At 45.7% G+C, this 27,453-nt stretch overlaps 1 protein-coding gene across 1 annotated transcript in view; it reads left to right on the top strand.

Annotated features, from left to right (window-relative positions):
• The window catches only part of wnt5b (wingless-type MMTV integration site family, member 5b), a 60,080-nt gene extending 38,873 nt beyond the window's left edge, over window positions 1–21,207 (top strand). Inside the window, exons 2-5 of the mRNA XM_041866929.2 lie at window positions 3,696–3,862; window positions 4,572–4,819; window positions 7,131–7,423; window positions 18,761–21,207. Of these exons, the coding sequence (XP_041722863.2) occupies window positions 3,750–3,862; window positions 4,572–4,819; window positions 7,131–7,423; window positions 18,761–19,219 (1,113 nt within the window). The 5' untranslated portion in view covers window positions 3,696–3,749 and the 3' untranslated portion in view covers window positions 19,220–21,207. The remainder of the gene's footprint in view (window positions 1–3,695; window positions 3,863–4,571; window positions 4,820–7,130; window positions 7,424–18,760) is intronic.
• Window positions 21,208–27,453: the final 6,246 nt, after the last annotated feature.

Here is a 27,453-nt window from a genome sequence, read left to right as displayed (position 1 = left end):
GCTGACACCTTGCTGTCCCCAGTCCGCCTGGCCTTGCTGCTATTCCAGTTTCAACTGTTCTGCCTGCGGTTACGAAACCCCTACCTGTCCCAGACCTGCTGTTTTCAACTCTTAATGATCGGCTATGAAAAGCCAACTGAGAGACCTGAGCCCTAGGACCATACGTCGGGACTACCGGCCGTGGTGACTCCTTGCTGTCCCCAGTCCGCCTGGCCTTGCTGCTATTCCAGTTTCAACTGTTCTGCCTGCGGTTATGGAACCCCTACCTGTCCCAGACCTGCTGTTTTCAACTCTTAATGATCGGCTATGAAAAGCCAACTGAGATTTATTCCTGATTATTATTTGACCATGCTTGTCACTTATGAACATTTTTGAACATCTTGGCATGGTTCTGTTATAATCTCCACCCGGCACAGCCAGAAGAGGACTGGCCACCCCTCATAGCCTGGTTCCTCTCTAGGTTTCTTCCTAGGTTTTGGCCTTTCTAGGGAGTTTTTCCTAGCCACCGTGCTTCTACACCTGCATTACTAGCTGTTTGGGGTTTTAGGCTGGGTTTCTGTACAGCACTTCGAGATATTAGCTGATGTAAGAAGGGCTATATAAAATAAAATTGATTGATTGAATAAATAATTACTTATAATCAGGCTATTTTGACTGTCTGGTCATATAGTCCCGCAAACAAATGTAACCAATCGAGAGAGGTGTAAGGTCTGGGATGTGTTTGTGTAGGTGAAGCACTAATAGTAATTCTAAAAGGATTTATCATCTTAAGTGAATTTGAAAGACATTGAAAATTAGGTGTCCTAGTAGGTGACCCAAAAACGTTCATTCATTCATTCATTCATTCATTCATTTATCTCCACTAAAACCAACGTCAAAGGGGTCAAAGGAGTCAAGCACTGGGAAACGAATGGTCTAAGTAGACCTATTGCACCCGTATTACACATTCAAACAACATAACACTATAACAGAAGCATTAGATGTATATTGCAGGCAGTCGAGACGCTTTACAGGAGGGGAGGGGGGGATACGGTCTAGGATGGAAGGCGACGGCGGGCGCGTGAAAAGGTGCTGGTTGGGGTGTAGGCCTAGGGGTTTGGGGAAAGATGAAAGGCGCGACGGCAGTGCCATTATCATGCAGAGACCGGTCGGAAATCGAGCGGCGTCTCTCTCGCGCCAGTCAAGGCCCTATATATGTCCACTGACTGTCTGGTCTGGTCTATGGAACGGAGCGCAGTGAAAAGGAAAGAAAGCCCAGGGGACATAGTTGGTCTACCTGCTTGGCTGGGCCCCTCTGCGTCCTGCAAGTGCCATGAGCAGAGCTTACAATGCTGTTTGTTTATTTAGTTTTCTGTGAACATAAATGGAAATGATGCTAGTTTTTTAAAAGATAGTATTCGAATGTCATAGCCTATGTTATATTTTTACACAGAGCGAAGTAAAAGTTTCCCTTTCCGAGTTGGATGTTTATTTCTTTCTTTTTTCGGTTGTTACTGATTTCGATTCGTTTTATTGCTCCTCATAACAATACGCAACCTTTTGTAGCTATGCGCATGTGGTTGAAAATAACTATAAAGCTAAATGTTGTAGTAGTGAGGCTATGGACTATTTTATCATCAAGGACTCTGAATTGGGTTACTTTAGAAAGTGGTAGACCTTTAGATCAAAGGTACCCATTCCAGCATGGCGTTTTACTTTGTCTTTGGGAACATTTTGAAATAAGGAAAGCTCGCTTCAACACGCCTTTTCTTTAGAGGAGCTAGTCTTCAGAGCTCAGAATGTGTGGCCACCTTTATTTTCTAATCCAAATGAGGATTAAGGTTTTCGAAGCGCTCACGTTTATTCAAACAAATCATCAAGTCGAAGTAAAAGGGGGATTTAACGCACATGAACTTTGATGGAATTGTGACATTTTCCAAAACGTTAACTCCATTAATTTATCTCTTGCACACACGCACACACACACACACACACACACACACACACACACACACACACACACACACACACACACACACACACACACACACACACACACAGCTATGTCTTACTAATTTGTGAGGACTTTCTGGGGACCAACAATGAATTCCCATTCAAAATAATGTTTTCCCTAACCCCTAAACCTAACCTTAACCCTAAACCTAACCCCTAAGCCTTTTTACAAGTGAGGACCGGTAAAGGGTTTGCTATTCTATAGTATAGTAAAACGTGTACACACACACGCACAGTTTTTAATACGTTTTTGTATTGGTTCCATGTCGTTTTTTTAAAATATGTTTTTACCAATAATGACCTTTTCTTATAAATGAAAATTATATTAGGATTCGTTTTTATAGCTTCCTCCTGTAGCTCAGTTGGTAGAGCATGGCGCTTGCAACGCCAGGGTTGTGGGTTCGGTTCCCACGGGGGGCCAGTATGAAAAATGTATGCACTCACTAACTGTAAGTCGCTCTGGATAAGAGCGTCTGCTAAATGACTAAAATGTAAAATGTAAAAAGCCTTATTAGATTAGCTTAAATTGGGTTCAGAGGTACAACTGGTATTCTAGTAACAGCACAATGCACATTTTACACACTGGCAAGGGGCTTGACTGTTGGCATGGTGCTCTTCAGTGCGCAACTAATGCAGAATCAGATCTGAGTCACAGATATGACTGTTTGCTATGTACACTGCTGTCTCTCTCTCTACTCATTTGGTTTGTTCCCATTCCTATGACACCCCGGTGGTCTCTGCCTTGCGCTATGACCCCCCTTTTTTTTTTTACAATGCTGCTGCTCGCTGTTTATTATCTATGCATAGTCACTTTACCCCTGCCTACATGTACATATTACCTCAATTATCTCGACTAACCTGTACCCCCGTACAATGACTCGGCACCGGTACCCCCTGTATATAGCCTCGTTATTGATATTTTATTGTGTAAATTTTATTTAAAAATGTTTTAGGCTACTTTAGTTTATTTAGTAAATATTTTCTTAACTCTTATTTTCTTTAAACTGTATTGTTGGTTAAGGGCATTTCACGGTAAGTTAGTATTCGGCATTTGTATTCGGCATTTGATTTGATTTGACATGAGTGGTGTTCCCGGCAGGCGTCCGTCCCTCCCCTCCGCCCGTAAAACAAGGGGGCGAAGAGGGGGAGGAGAAGAGGTGGAGAGAGGGATGAGGAGGTAGTCAGTGTTTAGAGTGTAAACTTACAAAGTAGATCAGATCGAGGCAAGGAATGAACACTTGCTCAAATTTTTTCATAAATAGCCTTGTCTTTTTAATATTCTCGGAAATACCAGTATAAAACCTGTATTTTATCGTATCAACTACATTTTCCACGTCATCTGAACGTTTCATGGACTGTGTTTTTTTTATATTTTTTTTTACTTTAGTCCTCATCAGAACGCACATCTGATGGGTCTGTCTCCTTACTAAACGCATCGTAGCCTATAGATCCTAATGCGTAAAATCAGGTTTTCTTACTTGTACACATTTTACGCATGACTGGGAATTAGGACTAGGGGCTCGGAACAGAGTTTAGACAAAGCTACAAGTCAATAAAGTGTTGTGGACAATGCGCAGGACACCTTATCTCCACGGAATCGGATATTGACTCTTGGTTGTCTCAGCATCGTCATCTCTGTGAACCCAGGCAGGAACCCCCCACAGCGGATTACAGAGCTTGTTTTTGATCTGTCTTTTTCACAGAGGGGCACTTCTTTCCCGTTTGGGTGTTTGTTGGCGGTGGTGGCACAAGGGGTCATGGAGACCAGGACTAGCCGAAGACCGTGTAGCAGCGCCGAGCAACACTTACTGCTGGCGGTCGCGCTCATCGCATGCAGCTCACAACTACTGGTGGACGCCAACTCCTGGTTGTAAGTGTAGAACTTTTTTCATGTCAAATTAACTCTGTATAGTTTCTATATCGTTGCTTACTTATTAGTTAATGCGTAATTGATTCATTAATTGACAGATGGCGGGTTTTGTGATTGGGTTTTGAGAGAATGTCCGTGTGTTGTCTTGTGTTGTGTTGTGGTGTCGTGTGTTCTGTTGTGTCTTGGAGGGGACCAGTGGGAGAACAAATGTGGTGACTTTGTCACAATATTTACCCATGCTACGCACAAATGGCCAAGCTGTTTGTGGAATGGGGGGAAACAGGGGAACTCCACAGAGTGGAACACCGCATCTTGACCTTGTGCGGATAGCTTGCTGCCAAACTTTCCACTGATGGAGAACATTCCAATCATATTCCTCATCATCTGACATCGATACAGTAGATCATTATTTAATTGTTAATAAGCATTGGTCGTATGCGACCTATGTGATATTTACCTGCCTTTTTTCCACAGTAGAATATACTATGTTTTCCTTTATATTTATTATATTTGTATTGAATTAATTCACATTTGCCATTATTGCCAATTTTATCACTTTATATGACATCTTGAAACAGCGAATCTTTGATTGAAGCTTAATAGGCTAAAATACTTGCTATTTACGCCTCATCCGGACACTATAATAAACATTTATTTTCTCAACACTGTAAATAACCACCAACCTCATATTTCCCATCTATGCATGTAGGTCGTTAGCGATGAACCCTATCCAGAGACCGGAGATGTACATCATCGGGGCCCAGCCTCTGTGCAGCCAGCTTACGGGGCTCTCCCAGGGGCAGAGGAAGCTGTGCCAGCTCTACCAGGACCATATGGTTTACATAGGCGAGGGGGCCAAGACGGGCATCAATGAGTGCCAATACCAGTTCAGACATCGGCGGTGGAACTGTAGCACGGTGGATAATGCATCCGTGTTCGGACGCGTCATGCAGATAGGTAAGCAAGTCACGTGGTGGGATTTGGGTTATAGGCTAGCTCTGGGTCAGGGCGTTAGTGACCGTTTCTTTCACCAACGGTTAGTTAAGGAACGCGCACGAATGCCCTGGACCAGAGCTAATTAGTGATAGGCCTATGCTGCGGCAGGTGATGACACGTTTGTATGTTTATATTTTGATTTCCCATTGTGATGACACGTTTTTATGTTTACATTTTGATTTCCCATTGTAAACTTTGAATGTTTGCACTTTAGAGGCAACGCTGATAACATTATCTGTATTATTGAATGTGATTTTGTATTAGTTAAACTGTTAAATAGGGGACCTTTTAACAAACTTGATTTTCCAAATAAAAATTCGTTGCGTTTAATTGTCAGTCAGACTTCTCTCGACAACTGAGTGTTAGTTCCGTTCTATAGTGGGATGAGGTGTAGGCTAGAGGTGGTGGTGTCCAATAGCCCATAGCTTCTCTATTCCCCCTCGGACCGCCAGAAAGGCAGGCCGACCGATCCCCTCCCTCCCTCTCCCAGTCTCCCCTCTTCCTCGCCGTTCCCAAAACAGCAAAGGAGTTGTTTGCAGTCAATCGCCAGGGTTTTATTGAGGTGTTAGCCTGCTATTGTCCACGGCCTCCTTTTGAAATGCAATCATGGGATGACACGGGCTCGGCAGATCCGGGCTGCTATTTGAAGTCTCGGTTCTATGGGCCAATAAAAGTCCTCGTCTTTATCGGGCACTCGGGCTCCTGGCGCATATTTAGCCTACATATTCCGTTTTTAAGAGAACACATAATTAAAACTTTTTGACACGTGACGTTTCTGTTATAACAGTGCCAGGAATCAGGATAGCCAGTCTTAAATGCAGAGTAGCGGTTTACATGGAATATTTAAAAAATGTATATTTTACTCACAGACAGCCATTGGCATTGTAAACTGATGCCATCTTTCTTGGTTCGCCAAAGATATGCCAATATAGGCTATGACTATATCTACTTTTTTATATCACACTCACGAATTATTTAATAATTTCCAAATTAAAAACATCAACATAAGATATTTTTCATTGTTTACGTTCCCCAAAACACATTTGGAGAGTGCCAGCTGCCAAGGTTACGTTTATTTGCTTGTATAAAGAGTCCTAGGCCTACCAAGGCTACGATGCTGAAGTACGTGAAACCTTGAGATCTGCATTCCAGATGACATATCCATCCAATGGAAAACCTGTCAGGTAACACCCAATGATTTATATATACACTAGATGACAAATAGGGGGCGTTGTGATGAAGCCACCTTGACTCCATCTTGGCACTCCCCCACCGTTGTGAAAAAGATTTTGGAAGCTATAGAAATGCATTTATTAATGTCTACATTAGTTTTTTCCATGCTTATTATTTTACAGATGCATTAAAGCATACTTGTAAATTGTATTATGTGAGCTAAACATATTTCTATTTATTTACTGAGAATTCCATTCATTCCTATGGAGGACTGCCCCTACTGGGGAGTGCCAATATGGCCGACCGGTGGCTTCAAAACCTCTCAATGGCCAATACATAGCATCAGCAATCCAGGGTTTATATACATCATTGGTAACACCTGCACAGCAGATGGGAGGAGAGAGAGAGAGATTTTCCCATGCCAATAAAGCCCTTTGAATTGAATTGAGAGAGAGAGAGACAGAGAGTGTGTGTGTGTGTGTGAGAGAGAGAGAGTGTGTGTGTGTGTGTGTGTGTGAGAGAGAGAGAGAGAGAGAGTGTGTGTGTGTGTGTGTGAGAGAGAGAGAGAGAGTGTGTGTGTGTGTGTGTGTGAGAGAGAGAGAGAGAGAGAGTGAGCAATAATATAAACCTCACACCTTTTTGGCTGCAGTCAACCCTAGCAGCTCATGACGTTGTTAAGCTACTCCCTGTCTCTCCCATCTAGAATCTATCCACAAGAGAAGTGCTTTCTTCTCTCCGGAGTGAGTTGATGAGATCTTGTAGAGTCTACTCTTCCCATGTCACAAATTATGTGTCAAAGGTCATCTTTCTCTCGCTCTCCTTTAGCCAGGCTAGCCAGCGGCCCCAGCTCCTTAATCTCCTGACGCCAGGCCCCATTGTCTACTGTCCCCTGTAGGGGCCTGTAGTCACACATCAATAACAGAACCCATGGTTAACTGGCTAGGTTAAAGCGCTAGCTAACCAAGCCCAAGTGGCATTGTGTGTGTGTGTGTGTCCTTTGGAAAAAGAAAGTAGAGGAACAGCTTTGACCTGCTACCATTGTATGCTAACCGCCTTGTGTGTGTTTTTCTGTCTGTTTCTCTGTGTGTCCATCCGACAGGGAGCAGGGAGACAGCCTTCACCTATGCCATCAGTGCAGCAGGCGTGGTGAATGCGGTCAGCAGAGCGTGCCGGGAGGGAGAACTCTCCACCTGCGGATGCAGCCGCGCCGCTCGACCCCGTGACCTACCGCGTGATTGGCTGTGGGGCGGCTGTGGCGACAACGTCAACTATGGCTACCGTTTCGCCCGGGAGTTTGTGGACGCGCGGGAGAGAGAAAAGAACTACCCTCAAGGCTCCAAAGAAGATGCTAGAACACTGATGAACCTACAGAACAACGAGGCAGGGAGACAGGTGAGGAACTGGGATGCACACACACACACGTCCATGCACACACACACTCACAGACACACAAACACACACACTCAAAGATATCCTCTCTGCTTGTTGTTATTAGTCTCTGTTCATGGTGTGAAGTACATATACACTACCAGTCAAACGTTTTAGAACACCTAATCATTCAAGGGTTTTTCTGTCATCAAGGCAAAGGGTGGCTATTTGAAGAATCTCAAATATGAAATATATTTAGATTTTTATAACACTTTTTTGGTTACTACATGATTCCATATGTGTTATTTCATAGTTTTGATGTCTTCACTATTATTCTACAATGTAGAAAATAGTAAAAAATAAAGAAAAACCCTGGAATGAGTGGGTGTGTCCAAACTGTTGACTGGTACTTTATTGTTGTTATTAGTCTCTGTTCATGGTGTCAACTACATGTATGTTGCGTGCAGAACCATGTACTGTATATCCATCACGGGGTCCACACGGTTTGACTGACCGACAAGGATGGAGGCAGAGGCAGAGACACAGAGAGAAAAGAAAGAGAGAAAGAAACACTGCCATCTTTATTTGGACAGGAGGAGGGCCCAGAAACACAGGAGTAGCTCCTAGACAAGAAGGAAGCACTCTCAGTGCCTTTTACAACATACCCATGGTTTGCTTAGAGAGAGAGAGAGAGAGAGAGAGAGAGAGAGAGAGAGAGAGAGAGAGAGAGAGAGAGAGAGAGAGAGAGAGAGAGAGAGAGAGAGAGAGAGAGAGAGAGAGAGAGAGAGAGAGAGAGAGAGAGAGAAAGAAAGAGAAAGAGAGAGAGAGAGAGATTTCCAAGGTTTGCTTAGCTTCGTAATTGTTGGTTTATTTTCCTGCGAGGTCAATATGTGAATGAGATCCTAGAGGAAACCCAAAGCGCCGGCTAAACTAACAAACTAAACTTCACCGGACCGCATTAAGACTCGGTCCCAAATGGTACCCTATTCCCTCTCTCTCTCTCTGAGTGTACAAAACATTAACAACACCTTCCTAATATTGAGTTGTACCCCCTTTTGCCCTCAGAACAGCCTCAATTCATGGACGGGGCATGGACTCGACAAGGTGTCGAAAGCGTTCTACAGGGATACTGGCCCATGTTGACTCCAATGCTTCCCACAGTTGTGTCAAGTTGGCTGGATGTCCTTTGGGTGGTGGACCATTATTGATACACATGGGAAACTGTTGAGCATGAAAAACCCAGTAGCATTGCAGTTCTTGACACACTCAAACCGGTGCGCAATACCCTGTTCAAAGGCACTTAAATATTTTGTCTTAACCATTCACCCTCTGAATGGCACAGATACACAATCCATGTCTCAATTGTCTCAAGGCTTAAAACTCCTTCTTTAACCTGTCTCCTCCCCTTCATGGGGTAGAGTAGAGGGAAGGGTGGGGGGGTAGGATAGGGGGTAGGGTAGAGGTATAGAGTAGAGGGAAGGGTAGGGGGGTAGGGTAGTGGGTAGAGTGGGGGGGATAGGATAGGGGGGAGGGGTAGAGTAGAGTGAAGGGTAGGGGGGTAGGGTAGTGGGTAGTGGGTAGAGTGGGGGGGGTAGGATAGGGGGGAGGGGTAGAGGGGTAGAGTAGAGGGAAGGGTAGGGGGGTAGGGTAGTGGGTAGAGTGGGGGGGTAGGATAGGGGGGTAGGATAGGGGGGAGGGGTAGAGTAGAGTGAAGGGTAGGGGGGTAGGGTAGTGGGTAGAGTGGGGGGGTAGGATAGGGGGGTAGGGTAGAGGGAAGGGTAGGGGTGTAGGGTAGGGTGGTAGATCATTTATTGGGAGCACCCAAATGGCCTCTGCTCTGCTGCAGCCTGCAGTGTGTGTGTGTGTGTGTCTGTGTGTGTATGTGTGTGTGTGTGTGTGTGTGTGTGTGTTTGTGCTGCCAGTGGGGCTAACACCCTTGGAGTCTGGTGGGGTCAAAAGGTCACAGAACATTCCTCAGAGGTAACGGGGCCACTCACCCCGACCCTCTGCCTGAATCCACAGTTAATAATAGAGACTTAACCACTGCCTGAATCCACATTTAGTAATAGAGACTTAACCACTGCCTGAATCCACAGTTAGTAATAGAGACTTAACCACTGACTGAATCCACAGTTAATAATAGAGACTTAACCACTGCCTGAATCCACAGTTAGTAATAGAGACTTAACCACTGACTGAATCCACAGTTAATAATAGAGACTTAACCACTGCCTGAATCCACAGTTAGTAATAGAGACTTAACCACTGCCTGAATCCACATTTAAAAAAGAGACTTAACCACTGCCTGAATCCACAGTTAGTAATAGAGACTTAACCACTGACTGAATCCACAGTTAATAATAGAGACTTAACCACTGCCTGAATCCACAGTTAGTAATAGAGACTTAACCACTGACTGAATCCACAGTTAATAATAGAGACTTAACCACTGCCTGAATCCACAGTTAGTAATAGAGACTTAACCACTGTCTGAATCCACATTTAGTAATAGAGACTTAACCACTGCCTGAATCCACAGTTAGTCATAGAGACTTAACCACTGCCTGAATCCACAGTTAGTCATAGAGACTTAACCACTGCCTGAATCCACTGTTAGTAATAGAGACTTAACCACTGCCTGAATCCACAGTTAGTCATAGAGACTTAACCACTGCCTGAATCCACAGTTAGTAATAGAGACTTAACCACTGCCTGAATCCACAGTTAGTAATAGAGACTTAACCACTGCCTGAATCCACAGTTAGTAATAGAGACTTAACCACTGCCTGAATCCACAGTTAGTCATAGAGACTTAACCACTGCCTGAATCCACAGTTAGTCATAGAGACTTAACCACTGCCTGAATCCACAGTTAGTCATAGAGACTTAACCACTGCCTGAATCCACAGTTAGTCATAGAGACTTAACCACTGCCTGAATCCACAGTTAGTAATAGAGACTTAACCACTGCCTGAATCCACAGTTAGTCATAGAGACTTAACCACTGCCTGAATCCACAGTTAGTCATAGAGACTTAACCACTGCCTGAATCCACAGTTAGTCATAGAGACTTAACCACTGCCTGAATCCACAGTTAGTAATAGAGACTTAACCACTGCCTGAATCCACAGTTAGTCATAGAGACTTAACCACTGCCTGCCTGCTTTATCCTGAACCTGACATTTCCAGGCCGATTTGATTTCTTAGGCCCTTTATCTCCCTCTCTTTCTCCTCCCTCCGGAGTGACCTAAGGTTTTCAAAAGGACCGATCAAGGAGGAAGCACTGGTCTCAACCTGCCTCCTTGCCCACCCTCCCCGGCCTAAGAGCTAGTGATGTGTTTAGGGAGGAGTCTGTCTCTGTGTGTCTGTGTCTAAAGCTAAAAGCTTTAATGCCTTCCAAAACAAACACAGCACTGTTGACATTCATCACCACAGAGAAAGACTCACAGCTCACAGAAAGACCCACAGTTCAGAGCAGAGGCCAGGAGCATTATAGTCTTGACAGTCAGTTCACCCTCAAGACTAATGCTATTCAGAGAGAGATAGAGAGAGGGGGGTGGGGGGGGGGGGGGGGAGAGAAAGAGAAGGGGAATGGAGTGAGGAGAGAGAGAGAGAGAGAGAGAGAGAGTGAAAGGAAGAGAGGACAGAGGTGTGCTGCGTTTTGCGGCGATGCCCTTAGACACGTCCAGGTGGTTATTAATGCCACCACCAGCTTATCACTCAGTCATCACTCCATCCCTCTTTCTCTCTCACCTCTCTTCTCTCTCACCCCTCCATCCCTCTTCTCTCTCACCCCATCCATCCCTCTTTCTCTCTCACCCCTCCATCCCGCTTTCTCTCTCACCCCTCCATCCCTCTTTCTCTCTCACCCCTCATCCCCCTTTCTCTCTCACCCCTCCATCCCTCTTCTCTCTCACCCCATCCATCACTCTTTCTCTCTCACCCCTCCATCCCTCTTTCTCTCCCACCCCTCCATCCCTCTTTCTCTCCCACCCCTCCATCCCTCTTTCTCTCTCACCCCTCCATCCCTCTTTCTCTCTCACCCCTCATCCCCCTTTCTCTCTCACCCCTCCATCCCTCTTTCTCTCTCATCCTTCTGTCCGGAAAAACTGATGCTGGGGAATGTCAGTCAGACCTATCCTGGGAAAGATGACAGAGGCCGGCATTCCGCCATGGAATGTTAACGTTTTAACCTCCTTTGGAATGGGAACCACTTGGGATGCAGCCCTAGTCCATCCATGCCCTCCCTCTCCCCCTCTCTCTCTCCCCCTCTCTCTCTCTCTCTCTCTCCCCCTCTCTCTCTCTCTCTCTCCCCTCTCTCTCTCTCTCTCTCTCTCTCTCTCTCTCTCTCTCTCTCTCTCTCTCTCTCTCTCTCTCTCTCTCTCTCTCTCTCTCTCTTTCTCTTTCTCTTTCTCTTTCTCTTTCTCTTTCTCTTTCTCTTTCAATTCAATTCAATTCAATTTAAGGGCTTTATTGGCATGGGAAACGTATGTTAACATTGCCAAAGCAAGTGAAGTAGATAGTAAACAAAAGTGAAATAAACAATAAAAATTAACAGTAAACATTACACTCAGAAGTTCCAAAAGAATAAAGACATTTCAAATGTCATATTATGTATATATACAGTGTTGTAACAATGTGCAAATAGTTAAAGTACAAATGGGAAAATAAATAAACATAAATATGGGTTGTATTTACAATGGTGTTTGTTCTTCACTGGTTGCCCTTTTCTTGTGGCAACAGGTCACAAATCTTGCAGCTGTGATGGCACACTGTGGTTTTTCACCCAGTAGATAAGGGAGTTTATCAAAATTGGGTTTGTTTTCGAATTCTTTGTGGATCGCTGTAATCTGAGGGAAATATGTGTCTCTAATATGGTCATACATTTGGCAGGAGGTTAGGAAGTGCAGCTCAGTTTCCACCTCATTTTGTGGGCAGTGTGCACATAGCCTGTCTTCTCTTGAGAGCCAGGTCTGTCTACGGCGGCCTTTCTCAATAGCAAGGCTATGCTCACTGAGTCTGTACATAGTCAAAGCTTTCCTTAAGTTTGGGTCAGTCACAGTGGTCAGGTATTCTGCCACTGTGTACTCTCTGTGTAGGGTCAAATAGCATTCTAGTTTGCTCTGTTTTTTTTGTTTGTTCTTTCCAATGTGTCAAGTAATTCTCTTTTTGTTTTCTCATGATTTGGTTGGGTCTAGTTGTGTTGTTGTTGTTGTTGTTGTCCTGGGGCTCTGTGGGGTCTGTTTGTGTTTGTGAACAGAGCCCCAGGACAAGCTTACTTAGGTGACTCTTCTCCAAGTTCATCTCTCTGTAGGTGATGGCTTTGTTATGGAAGGTTTGGGAATCGCTTCCTTTCTCTCTCTCTCCGTAACCCACCTCATTGGTTAGTACTCCACTACTAAGTTAAAAAAAAAAAAAAAACTGGGGTGCTATCCAAATAGCTCTATGGGCCTGGTCATAAGCAGTGCACTATATAGGGAATAGCAGTGCACTATATAGGGAATAGCAGTGCACTATATAGGGAATAGTGTGCCAATTGGGACATACACCTCTGGTCTGGTAAAAGGTCCATTTGCCTCATGGTACCAGTACAGAAGGTCATCTGAAGCTGGAGGTCTGTTGAACATGTGTTGGTCTTTAGGTAGACCACAGGATTTATTTAAACTGTTTACAGAAGAACCTTACTGGCCCTCTCTCGCTGGTTATGGGAGTGCCTTTGTGTGTGTGTGTGTGTGTGTGTGTGTGTGTGTGTGTGTGTGTGTGTGTGTGTGTGTGTGTGTGTGTGTGTGTGTGTGTGTGTGTGTGTGTGTGTATGTGTGTGTGTGTGTGTGTATGTGTGTGTGTGTGTTTGTGTCTTAAGTTCCACAGAGGTCGTGGGGTCAAGGCCTGGTGAGAATAGGGTGCAGCTGAGGGTCCCTGTGGGGCCGTATATGGGAGAAGGGAAGGGGTGTGTGTGTGTGTGTGTGTGTGTGTGTGTGTGTGCGTACCTGTGTGTGTGACTGGGTGTGTAACATGTGCATGTATCCATGTGTGTGTGTGTCTGTGTGTGTGTGTGGGAGGGAGGAGCAGGCATTGGTGTGTGTGTGTCAGTGTGTGTGTGTGTGTGCATGAATGCATGTGTCTGTGTGTGTCTGTGTGTGACGGCGGCACCATTTGGTAAGGATAGAGGAGATTACATCCAGCCCATTAGCTCAGAGGGTTTTGGGTTTGCAATCTGGCCAATGAGCCTCAACCTGTATCTGATACTTTGACAAAGCGCCTTGAACCCCCCCCATCTCTCTCTGGAGCATGTAAGATTATGGGCTCAGCAGGTTTGAGTGACAGGGGTTTTTCTCTCTGTTATTGTTGTCGTCCGGCCCAGACAGAAGAGTGGATGAGCGGGATGGGTGAACAGGGCGTGGCGCGGTCCGTTTCATCTGTTTTCATCCCTCTGTTCTCCCGGGTGTCTCTTTTACTTCCTGTCTCTTCTTTTCCCTGAAATCTCTCTCTTCTCTCACTAACTAGCTGGCTGTTCTGCCAGGCTTGTCCTGCCAGGGATTTGTCTTGCATGGACGGGCCGGGAGGGAGGGAGGGAGGGGGGCCCAGGGAGTGAGGAGGGGATGGAGGGGGCCGGGAGGGACCAGGGCCTTTTGTGGAAGCGACAGGGGCGTATCTGGGAAGTCACAGCCCGCTGGACCCCTTAGCCGTCTGGCCTCCGGGACAGGGAGACAGGGGGAGAGACAGGGGGAGAAAGAGGGGGGAGACGGGGGTAGAGAGAGGGGGGAGACAGGAGAGGGATGACATTAGCTGGGTGGGTGAGGGATGTTGCACCGTTCCAGTCTCGTGGGCTCAGTGTCCCTCTGACACACACACACACACACACACACACACACACACACACACACACACACACACACACACACACACACACACACACACACACACACACACACACACACACTACACACCTGGTGAAGCAGGTTGGGGGTCTCTGCGCTGTGGAATGTCAGTCACGTTTCCCTTCACTTTCTTTGTGTGAAACAAGCCTTCAGAAGCAGTACTGAATATTACAACTCTCATCTTGAATCGTTGATAGCAGTGAAAGTGTCATCTCTGGAATGACCAGGATTGTTCTGCTGGGAACACTTGTTCTTTTTTACTCCTCGATAGTCCCCCCTTTCTCCCCCCTCCTCTATACCCTCTCTTATCTCCTCACCTTTGGGGGGGGGGGTTATTTACTTACCCCTCCCCCTCCCTCCCTCCCTCCCTCCCTCCCTCCCACCTTTCCCCCTGTCTGAGCTGGCCCTATTGTGACCCGGGAAGCATGCCCTCGACATGGAACGATGACTTTGTGTGTGTGTGTGTGTGTGTGTGTGTGTGTGTGTGTGTGTGTGTGTGTGTGTGTGTGTGTGTGTGTGTGTGTGTGTGTAGTGTGTGTGTGTGTGTGTGTGTGTGTGTGTGTGTGTGTGTGTGTGTGTGTGTGTGTGTGTGAGTGTGTGTGTGTGTGTGTGTGTGTGTGTGAGTGATGTCAGCTCCAGTGGAGATGCACCCAGCAGGTTAAACAGCTGTAAGTAGAGGAGAGGACAGGAGACACTATCCCTGACACACAGACCATTAGAACCCTATTATAACCTGCAATTAACTCATCAGTCAAGAGGACAATGGAAACATTAGCTTGAAAGGCCCAGAGTCAAGTATGCTTCTCATTTAACCAGGTTTGCATATATTAAGGCGTACGTAAGTGCTTTAGGTTTACATCAGTGGAGCTTTTTATAATGAGGGTGGCTAAGATAGTTGAGCTTCTGAAAGTCCCCTATGAATCCTTATGTTAGACCCACTCTGACCCAGTTTACTATGAGTAATGTGGGATAGAATGCTGTAGAATGCTCCAGAGTTCTAGAAAGGTCAGTAGGGGTCATATCCTGGATTGCAGGGTGCAGAGTGGTATCCCTGCTGGGCAGTAGGAGGGGTGAGGGGTGAGGGGGACAGGGTGAGAGTTGAGAGGGAAGGGGTGAGAGAAGATTTTGGCTAAAAGGCATACAGCTTATGTCAGAATTGATCAGAACTGACTTTTCGTAGCAGGTTAGGAGAACCTACGCAGCAGGTTAGGATAATTATTGTTGCAGGTTAGGATAATTAGGTCACAGTTAGGAAAAGGGTTAGGGTTAGCTAAAATGAAGAAAAAATATCAACTTTTGACATCAATTTGACATAAACTGTACACAAACCAGCCATGACTGTGACAAAAGGGTGAGAAGGATTTGGGTTACATTTTGTGTTGAGTTAGTGGCCTTGGATAGCCTCAAGCAGTGAAGCCACAAGTATGAATGGAAGGGGATGTGACAGCAATGGGAGTTATCGCCGCCTTGTGGATAAGAATGTAATAACCAGTTCAGTTTTTGGATGCCAGAGAGAGAACATGGATTTGCAGGTGCGCGGTCATCCAGGTGTGGGAGTTGACAGGGTGTTGGGAGATAGGTGTTAGAAAGGAATCAGGTCTCTCTCTCTCTCTCTCTCTCTCTCTCTCTCTCTCTCTCTCTCTCTCTCTCTCTCTCTCTCTCTCTCTCTCTCTCTCTCTCTCTCTCTCTCTCTCTCTCTCTCTCTCTCTGGGTAAAGAAACAGGTATGCAGAGGGGTGTCAACAGCTGCCTATAGAGAAAGTGTGTGTGGGGGGGAGCAAAAGAGAGGGAGAGAGTAAAACAGAGAGAGAGAGAGAGAGAGAGAGAGAGAGAGAGAGAGAGAGAGAGAAAACAGAGAGAGAGCGAAACAGAGAGAGAGAGAGAGAGAGAGAGAGAGAGGGAGAGAGAGAGAGAGAGTAAAACAGAGAGAGAGCGAAACAGAGAGAGAGCGAAACAGAGAGAGAGAGAGAGAGAGAGAGAGAGAGAGAGAGAGAGAGAGAGAGAGAGAGAGGCAGGGAAAGAGTGAGGGAGAGAGCGAAAAAGAGAGAGAGCGAGCAAAAGAGAGGGAAAAAGAGAAAGAGAGTGATGAAGGGATCCTTTGATGTCATCATGCCCAGTGGTTAAGGTCATTGGGCCCACAGGACACTGCACAGACACAAAGACCTCTAAATAGTCTCACACTCCCTCTATCCCTCGCTCCTCTCTTTTTCTCTCTCACTTCTCTGTCCCTTTCTCTTCCTCAGTTGGGGAGCCTGTCTCTGGCATTTATTCATAAGCTTTGCTTTTGTGTGGGACATTTGGTTCACTGCTTGATCACATGGACACGTTTCTAAACACACGTGTGTGCATCAGGCATGTGAGCGTGTGTGTGACAACAGGTCAGTCCTCCAGTCCCAGCAGGAGGCCGCTACACCCTTTGTACTCCCACACTGATAGCAGCACATGCACACCCTCTGTGTCTCCTCTGTTTCCCCCTCGTTTAATGTCATCAGTCGTCCTCTCTGTTTTCCACTCGTTTAATGTCACCACTCGTCCTCTCAAATCAATCAAATCAAATCAAATGTTATTGGCCACATGCGCCGAATACAACAGGTGCAGACATTACAGTGAAATGCTTACTTACAGCCCTTAACCAACAGTGCATTTATTTTTTATAAAAAACAGTAGAATAAAACAACAAAAAAGTGATGAGAAAAAAAGAGCAGAAGTAAAATAAAATAACAGTAGGGAGGCTATATATACAGGGGGGTACCGGTGCAGAGTCAATGTGCGGGGGCACCGGCTAGTTGAGGTAGTTGAAGTAATATGTACATGTGGGTAGAGTTAAAGTGACTATGCATAGATAATTAGCAGCAGCGTAAAAAGACAAACTGTACTCCCATTCAGTAGTGTACAGTATCTGATGTATCTGAGCTGATGTGATGTGGGGGGGGCAGTGCAAATAGTCCGGGTAGCCATGATTAGCTGTTCAGGAGTCTTATGGCTTGGGGGTAGAAGCTGTTGAGAAGTCTTTTGGACCTAGACTTGGCACTCCGGTACCGCTTGCCGTGCGGTAGCAGAGAGAACAGTCTATGACTAGGGTGGCTGGAGTCTTTGACAATTTTGAGGGCCTTCCTCTGACACCGCCTGGTATAGAGGTCCTGGATGGCAGGAAGCTTGGCCCCAGTGATGTACTGGACCGTACGCACTACCCTCTGTAGTGCCTTGCGTTCGGAGGCCAAGCAGTTGCCATACCAGGCGGTGATGCAACCAGTCAGGATGCTCTCGATGGTGCAGCTGTATAATTTTTTGAGGATCTGAGGACCCATGCCAAATCTTTTCAGTCTCCTGAGGGGGAATAGGCTTTGTCGTGCCCCCTTCACGACTGTCTTGGTGTGTTTGGACCATGATAGTTCGTTGGTGATGTGGACACCAAGGAACTTGAAGCTCTCAACCTGTTCCACTACAGCCCCGTCGATGAGAATGGGGGCGTGCTCAGTCCTCTTTTTTTTCCTGTAGTCCACAATCATCTCCTTTGTCTTGGTCACGTTGAGGGAGAGGTTGTTATCCTGGCACCACACGGCCAGGTCTCTGACCTCCTCTCTCTCTCTGTTTTCCACTCGTTTAATGTCACTCCTCCAATGAGTGCTTGTAAATCCTTTCCAAAAAAGGAAAAATAACACCCAAAGATGGCCACCACAAGTCATCATTGTAAGTCATCCTTGTAAAGTTAGTATCTCAGATTTTTAAAGACACTCTCTTGCTTTTAAGTCATGTTTATTTACTTTAGTCATGCTTAAGAGAATGTGTGTGTGTGTCTGTGTGCGTGTGTGTGCGTGCGTGCGTTGTGTGTCTTGTGCTTAACATTTCCTCTAAGGGCCCTATCTAATGGTCAGTGACTGTTTGAACTCTCTCCCCATCTTCACCTTGATCCCAAAGTCTACATGTACAGTGTGGAATTGTCTCACTAGTTTGTACAATAGGTACATTTCCTCTGCTGGTTCTCTGTGCTATTTTAAAGTCAACTGTTTGTTTAGGTTAGGTTGTGGTATTGAACCAGCTGGGAGGTTCTCTGTGTAGATCAGCAGGAAGCTTTTAGTCCACTAAACTAAAGATCTGTTGTGTATTTTAGGACTAAATGGCCATTCTCCATTCTCCATTCACCCCCATTGTTTCCCAAAACGCTCCCTCTGGCTGCCTCTCTGTTTGTAAAGAGAGTTTAAAGTGGAACACCACGGGGCTCTCTCTGGCAGTGCTCTGCTGTGTTGGGAGGCACTCTCAGGGTGTAATGTTTTAATTCAGCCACTAGAGAGCAGCTGTGTTGCACCAATCTATCAGAAAGCAACAAAACTCCATACAGTCAGTATGCAGGCCTAATAAGTGGCAGAAAGTGCAACAACTTAGGTTAATGTACAGAGTTGTAAAGCTTTTTGCAGGATTTTCATGTGTAATGTATTTGAAGTATTCTTGGACCATTACTAATCTCCCTCTCTCTCCTCTCCCAGTCAGTGTACAACCTGGCCAACGTGGCGTGTAAGTGTCATGGCGTGTCCGGTTCCTGCAGTCTGAAGACGTGCTGGCTCCAGCTGGCAGACTTCCGCCGCGTTGGAGAGTTCCTGAAGGAGAAGTACGACAGCGCCGCCGCCATGCGCATCGGACGCAAACGAAAACTGGAGCAGGTGGACAAACGCTTCAACGCCCCGACCCCCGAGGACCTGGTCTACATCGACCAGAGCCCAGACTACTGTCTGAAGAACGAGACCACCGGCTCCATGGGAACCCTGGGGAGACTCTGTAACAAGACGTCAGAGGGGATGGACGGGTGTGAGCTGATGTGCTGTGGGAGAGGATATGACCAGTTCAAGACCTATAAGCATGAGAGATGCCACTGCAAGTTTCACTGGTGTTGTTACGTCAAGTGTAAGAGGTGCACTTCCCTGGTGGATCAGTTTGTCTGCAAGTAGCCAAGGAAGGGAGGGAGAAATAAAATGAGAGAAGAGTTTGGACGATGGATGGATGGATGGATGGACAGTTCGACATGGGGAAGGGAGGGGTTGGAATGGAAGGACATGTAGCCTATGAGGGGTGTGAGATTAGATAACAATAAGAAATAAATAAATAAATATATAAATAAATAAAGTAAGCAAATGCGTTGATAGTAATTGAATGAGACTTTTCTATGACTCAAGCTGCCTGAGGGAGGACTTGACTGACAAGCAGGCGAATGCCAAACAGAAAGGCCTGCTATGTCTGTTCGTTTTGTTTGTTGTCTCCTGGTCGGCAATTTGCTTCCCCTCCCCTTCGCAACTGTCCCCTGATTGGTGGCTTGTGCCGTGATGACCAGGAAGTGATGTCACCAGTATCCTTGTTCCCTGGTTGGTGGAATGGGAGGGGGGGGCTGGATAGACTCCTCTTTTACTTTACAGACTCTTCAGAGCAAGAGAGAGCGAGGAAGTCAGAGAGCGAGAGAGAGGGAAAGAGAAAGATAGAAAGGGATGGATCCCAATGAACTGTGCCAAAGCTCCTTTGACCTCCTCTTCCACTCACTCACTCCCCTCTTCTCCACCCTTCCCACCACAGGTTGTTTTTGCATTCTGTTTTACATCTCACCCTCTTTTCATCACCCCTTTTTCATCACCCTCTTACCATCACCCTGGTAGAGCGCTTAGAAACCACCAGCCCAAGCCAAAGGACACCACCTCACACATGAACTGTTGAGTTTGGAACTCTGGAACTCTGGAACCATGGAACCACAGCAGGTGTTCTATACATTTACCCACTACACATCATGTTGACCTCTAGCCTTGAAGACAGGACAGCTCATGAAAGCGAACATAGCTCTGTGTACACATAGGGACCATGTGAGTCCCAGAGGACAAGAAGAACAAGAGTTGTGTGGTTTGAAGGGAGGAGGACTCGGAGACCTTGGCTGGACATGTTTGAACAAGAGAAGAAGAGAGGGAGAGAAAACGCCAGCATCCTTCTACAAAACACAGGCCTCTCACTCTACCTTTAAATGAATGGTGTTAGTCATCTTACAGTATCATTACCTTGTCTGGACTTGGTTACTGGTCACTGGCCCGTGGCCGCTAACTGTCCAATAACATCCTGCTGTATCTCTTTATTCAACAGGTGGGCCACAGCTATTGTGACCATACAATAGTCATCTCTAAGCCAATGTCATGAAATTCACACAGCTACCAGACGAACATGTCTACCGCACAGCTATGTTAGAGGATGTAACAAATGTGTTATAGAGTTCAAATGTGTGTCTGGGAATTAATTAGAAGAAGAAGAAAAACGAAACAGAGGAACTCGGAGAGAGGACTGCAAATAATTATTGTGGGTATAGGGTACATAAAAATAGTTGTCCATCAAAAATTATATTTTTATTAATAATTACTTTTTCATTTTATACTTCATATATGTATTATTTTGATGATCCTGTCTTTGACATGGAGGCTTTGGTTGCGTCCTATTCCCTATGTAGTGCACTACTTGTTGCCAGAGCCCTATGGGCCCTGTTCAAAAGTAGTGCACTATATAGGGAATATGATGCCATATGGGACACACACTTTTAGACATTGTTGTTCAACGGAACCTCTATCTCTGGTGTTCATTCCTGCTTGGAATGTCTATTGTCCAATCCCTGCCAACGCTGCCCACTGTTCAGCCAATGACAGACAAGTCTTTCCTTTGTCATCCAATGAGTGTTGTGGCAAAGTACTACTCATGTAAATATCAGCAGCCCTTATCCTTATATGCAGATAATTACACTTTTGCAACATATAGACTCCAGGCCTCTCGGAGTGTGTTCTTGTCTATATTATTCTCTCTGAAAGATTGTTGTCGTGATGCGATCCATAATTATGCTCCACGTGTATATTGTATTGTCCCCCCCCCCTTCAAAACAGAAATATTAAACCAATAATAGTGATGATTATAATAACTAGAAGAAGTGTTTTCCTCTTTCCTGATGCTCTCATGATGCTCTTCTTGTGACAGCGAGGCTGACGAGGCCTACTGTGTCTTCACTGATTTACCTGTTCTTCCATACTGCTGTGTGTGTGGGTGTGGGTGTGGGTGTGTGTGTGTGGGTGTGGGTGTGTGGGTGTGTGTGTGGGTGGGTGTGTGGGTGGCCTCTCATTATCTATCATGTTTTATGACACATTAAAGTGATACTTTGGGATTTTATCCATAGACTTACGGTCATTGCGATAACACTAGTTAGCATTGGCTCGCAAAACTACCTCTAACTTCCTTCATACTGGACACAGACACATACAAATGGTATCCATGAGTTCATCTGACTCTGGGGAAGTAGATAAAGGGCCTCAGTGCCAAAATCCCCAAGTATCCCTTTAAATTGTTTGCACCTGGAGTGGGAAAAATACTACCAATAGCCATTCATAATATAGCAAGCAATACATTATGCAAAGGTGCAGAACTATTGTAAACAACAGACAAAGTAGCAGCAGCAGGCCTATGCTGTAGCACATGGCTAACCTAGCCTAGCGTCTCCTCTCCTCTGTAGGAGTAGTAGTGTCAGACCTAGCCTAGCGTCTCCTCTCCTCTGTAGGAGTAGTAGTGTCAGACCTAGCCTAGCGTCTCCTCTGTAGGAGTAGTAGTGTCAGACCTAGCCTAGCGTCTCCGCTCCTCTGTAGGAGTAGTAGTGTCAGACCTAGCCTAGCGTCTCCTCTCCTCTGTAGGAGTAGTAGTGTCAGATTGTGACAGTAGATTAGGAACACTAGAACAGTGTAAAGGACGACCAGCACACTGCTCTTAGATAATCCTGATAATCACAGATTAGACAACTGTTATTATGACACAGCAGCCACACCCCCTGCCACCACACTAGCTACTGTACCCCTGTATAGGGCCGTACATACTACACTGTTATAGCCACACCCCCTGCCACCACACTAGCTACTGTACCCCTGTATAGGGCCGTACATACTACACTGTTATAGCCACACCCCCTGCCACCACACTAGCTACTGTACCCCTGTATATGGCCGTACATACTACACTGTTATAGCCACACCCCCTGCCACCACACTAGCTACTGTACCCCTGTATAGGGCCGTACATACTACACTGTTATAGCCACACCCCCACACCGCCTGCCATCACAATAGCTAGTTCAAGTTCAAGTTTATTATGAAAAACATAATTGCATAATAATATGAAATGAGATGCTGTTTACATGATGAGGACCACTCTGAAATAAATATATAAATATACATGTACAGTGCCTTCAGAAAGTATTCACACCCCGTGAGTTATTCCACATTTGTTGTGTTTACAGCCTGAATTCAAAATGGATTAAATAGATTTTTTTTCTCTCACCCATCTACACACAATACGCCATAATGACAAAGTGAAAACATGTTTTTAGAAATGTTTGCTAATTTATTGAAAATGAAATAGATAAATATCTAATTTACATACATGTAAGTATTCAATCCCCTGAATCATCTTTGGCCGCGATTACAGCTGTGAGTCTTTCTCGGTAAGTCTCTCAGAGCTTTGCACAACTGGATTGTACGATATTTGCACATTATTCTTTTTAAAATTCATCAAGCTCTGTCAAGTTGTGTGTTGATCATTGCTAGACAGCCATTTTCAAGTCTTGCCATAGATATTCGAGCCGATTTAAGTCAAAACTGTAACTAGGCCACTCAGGAACATTCAATGTTGTCTTGGTAAGAAACTCCAGTGTATATTTGTCCTTCTTTCCCCTCCGGATACTGAGTTGGGACGGACGCCTGTAGCTTTGCAGTGACACATTGATACACCATCCAAAGTGTCATTAATAACTTCACCATGCTTAAAGGGATATTCAATGTCTGCTTTTTACATGTTTACCCATCTACCAATAGGTGCTCTTCTTTGCGAGGCCTTGGAAATCCTCCCTCGAATCTGTGTTTGAGATTCACTGCTCGACTGAGGGACCTTACAGATAATTGTATTTGTGGGGTACAAAGATGAGGTAGTCATTAAAAAATCATGTTAACCACTAAGTCCATGCAACTTATGTGACTTATTAAGCAAACTTGTACTCCTGAACGTACACAAAAGTATGTGGACACCCCTTCAAATTAGTGGATTCGTCTATTTCAGCCACACCGTTACTGACAGGTGTATAAAATCGAGTACACCGCCATGCAATCTCCATGGACAAACATTGGCAGTAGAATGTCCCATACTGAAGAGCTCAGTGACTTTCAACATGGCACCGTCATAGGATGCCACCTTTCCAACAAGTCAGTTTGACAAATTTCTGCCCTACTAGAGCTGCCCCGGTCAACTGTAAGTGCTGTTATTGTTAAGTGGAAACGTCTAGAAGTAACGACAGCTCAGCCGCGAAGTGGTAGGTCACACAAGCTCACAGAACGGGACCTCCGAGTACTGAAGCGCGTAGCGCGTATAAATGGTCTGTCCTCGGTTGCTACACTCACTACCGAGTTCCAAACTGCCTCTTGATGCAACTGTTCGTCGGGAGCTTCATAAAATGGGTTTCCAAGGCCGAGCAGCCGCACACAAGCCTAAGATCACCATGCGGAATGCAAAGCGTCGGCTGGAGTGGTGTAAAGCTCACCACCATTGGACTCTGGAGCAGTGGAAACATGTTCTCTGGAGTGATGAATCACGCTTCACCATCTGGCAGTCCGACAGACGAATCTGGGTTTGGTGGATGCAAGGAGAACGCTACCTGCCCGAATGAATAGTGCCAACTGTAAAGTTTGGTGGAGGAAGAATAATGGTCTGGGGCTGTTTTTCATGGTTCGGGCTAGGCCCCTTAGTTCCAGTGAAGGGAAATATTAACGCTACAGCATACAATGACATTCTAGATGCTTCTGTGCTTCCAACTTTGTGGCAACAGTTTGGGGAAGGCCCTTTCCTGTTTCAGCATGACAATGCCCCCCTGCACAAAGCGAGGTCCATATAGAAAGCAAAGGGGGAATAGCAGCAAAGGGGGAACCAACTACATATTAATACCCATGATTTTGGAATGAGATGCTCAACGAGCAGGTGTCCACATACATTTGGCCAGTTTATTTAGGCTTGCCATAAGAAAGGGGTTAAATAGTTATTGACTTAAGACATTTCTGCTTTTCATTTTTTATTAATTTGTAAACATTTCTAAAAACATAATTCCACTTTGACATTATGGGGTATTGTGTTTAGGCCAGTGACATAAAATCTAAAATGAATACATTTTAGATGCAAGCTGTAACACAACAAAATGTGGAAAAAGTCAAGGGGTGTGAATACTTTCTAAAGGCACTATACATAAAAAACACAACATTAATCTAATGTATTATTTTGTTAAAAGTTTGGATTTTACCACTGGGCACATTCCAGTTAAGCATTGAAGAAATGACCACAGGTACTACAGAGTCAGTCTGTACGCTCTAGGCAGAAAGGTCAGGTGGTGTCTTTTTTGTGCGACTGATTGGATATGTGTATTGTCTACCATTTTACAGGTTATAGTGGTTTGGTTTTGGGGTCAGAGTCTGGAGAAGTGGGTGGGTCCCCTCCTTCAGTAGCCTAGTGAACTCACGTCTTGTGGCCTCGTCTCTTGTTGCCTCCAGGCTGGGGAATGGTCATAGGGTATTCAGATGATACGGCAACATCTTCTCTGAAGGCCTTCCATGTCTTTGATCAGGTGCTTTGGGAGATCTGCCCAAACAGATGAAGCATATTCCAGGACTGATGAATGTCACATATACAGTATTTGGGTTAGAACATCTGAAGAAAGACCAGCGCGCTCAGGTAGTGGATTCTTGGTTGGGCTCTCTTCAGCATGTATCTGACGTGGGAATCCCATGAGAGGTCAGAGAAGAGCTGCACCCCGAGGAGCTTAAGCCTGGCCGTTCAGGACAACAGGAGGAGGCGTCAATCTGTTTTGAGGCTTCCTGAGGCTAATAACCATGTCTTTGGTTTTCAGTGCATTGGCTGTGAGGCAGTATGTCTGACCCCATGCTGTGACTGCTTCCACAGCATCTTGCACCTGGCCTGGTAGCGAGCCCATTAGATGTTCAGAAAGGGTCAGATCGTCTGCATACTTGATAGGTTCAACACTAGATGGCATCAGGTTGTCTAGTGAGTTCATGCAGAGAACAAACAGGAGCGGGGATAGGACTCTGCCTAGGGGGATCCCAGCCTGTACTGACTGGGCCTCGGAGTAGAAAAGGCCCCACTTAACTGTTTGCTGTCTGCCCTGAAGATAGCTGCGGATTGAGTGTAGAAGTTGTCCATGGTTGATAGTGTCAAAGGCCCGTGTGAAGTCAATGAAGGTGGTGTGGACATCAAATTTGGAGTGAGTGTCGTCAGCTTTCTGCCAGCTTTGTACCATGTGCAGCAAGGCTGTCATTTGATCTGCTCTTCATGAAACCATGCTGCCAACCATGAATTGCACACTCAGTTTCCTGTAGTAGTAGGTCCTTCAGAATTCCTTCATAGACCTTTCCAATACAGCTCAGAAGGGAGATCTGACGATAGTCCTGAGGGAACTGACCTGACGATAGTCCTGAGGGAACAGATCTGATGATTGTCCTGAGGGAACTGATCTGATGATAGTCCTGAGGGACCTGATCTGACAATAGTCCTGAGGGAACTGATCTGATGATAGTCCTGAGGGAACAGATCTGATGATTGTCCTGAGGGAACTGATCTGATGATAGTCCTGAGGGAACTGATCTGATGATAGTCCTGAGGGAACTGATCTGATGATAGTCCTGAGGGCACTGCTCTGATGATAGTCCTGAGGGCACTGCTCTGATGATAGTCCTGAGGGAACTGATCTGACAATAGTCCTGAGGGAACTGATCTGACAATAGTCCTGAGGGCACTGCTCTGATGATAGTCCTGAGGGAACTGATCTAACGATAGTCCTGAGGGAACTGATCTGACGATTGGCAAGCATTGAACAAGTGGGTCAAAACAGGGGCAAGCTCCTCACTGTATGTCTCGAGTATCCAGGCAGGGATGCCGTCTTTGCCAGCTGCTTTTCTCCCGTTCACCTTGAAAAGAAGCATCTTAACCTGTCCAATACTGTAGGTATCAGCAGTGATGTTTGCTAAGATGCTGTCTTAAACCTCTGAGCTTGGGATGTTGCATGTGGCGTGCTTCCACACAGAAGAGAAGTGAAGACTCAGGGTTTCACACTCCTCTTGTGTCTTTCTGCCATCTCCCCCACTCTGGTCTTCTGCAGCTCACATCAGCTTTTAAATGGACTTAAAGCAGAATCCGCTGTCCTTGGTCCTGAGACGAGAGACTTCATCCTCGTAGTATCTCTACTTAGGATGTTGGATGAGATATGCCACTTTGGAGTGCAGTCTCTTGTACTGCCTGTTGCCGTCTGGTTGGAAAGCTCTCTGCCTATCGACAATGACCTCCTTTATCTGAGGAGTCATCCATGGCTTATCAGATGTTCTGATGTTGCTCCTTCTGTTGGGCAATGCCTGGTTGAGGATAGGAGTGAGAACTTCATAGAAGATGTCAACTTTAGCTTCATACACTGCACTGAAATCTGCTGTGTTGAGGCCTAAGAGCCTCTTAGATTCAGGTGTGCAGTGCTGTCTGAACACTGATCTTGATGGTATGTTTGGCCATAGGCCAGCTGATCAGAATATGGTTTGATGCTCAGATCTACAGTACCAATCGAAGGCAGGTGGGCTGGCTTAGAGTACAGGCCTGTGATGTTAGTGATGATGGAGTCAAGCTGATTGGAGCCTCTAGCTGGTTTGGACACCACTTGTTTTAGTCCAAACTGAGTGCACAATGGACCATGTTTCAGGGTGTTGGTATCACCAAGAATCACAATACCTGGAAGACTATATCTGTGTTGAAAAGTACTAAGGCACTTCTTGAGATATTCCAGGACCTGGGAGTCAGATCAGTCCTCCTTAGAAGATTTGGGGAGATTCTAGAGGACAGCAGACACAATGCAGTTAACGCCACGTGGGAGGAAAGATGGTCTCAGCCAAGTCCACAAACACTCAACGCTGTCGTCCTCAAAGTCCAGCAAATGCTTGTGAAGGATGCTGTGCGTTATGCATGGCTACACCCCCACCACATGAGGTTCCTCTGTTCTTTCTATGCAGACTACAGCCTTGATTATTGAGTCTGAGACATCTTCCTTTAACCAGGACACCAGGCAGTACAAGGTAGACTAGATTCTGCAAGTCAA

The sequence above is a fragment of the Coregonus clupeaformis genome, unplaced genomic scaffold, assembly GCF_020615455.1.
Source record: "Coregonus clupeaformis isolate EN_2021a unplaced genomic scaffold, ASM2061545v1 scaf0602, whole genome shotgun sequence".
NCBI lineage: Eukaryota > Metazoa > Chordata > Actinopteri > Salmoniformes > Salmonidae > Coregonus > Coregonus clupeaformis.
Note: the sequence above shows the minus strand (reverse complement) of the source record. Positions and strands in the feature narration are given on the sequence as shown.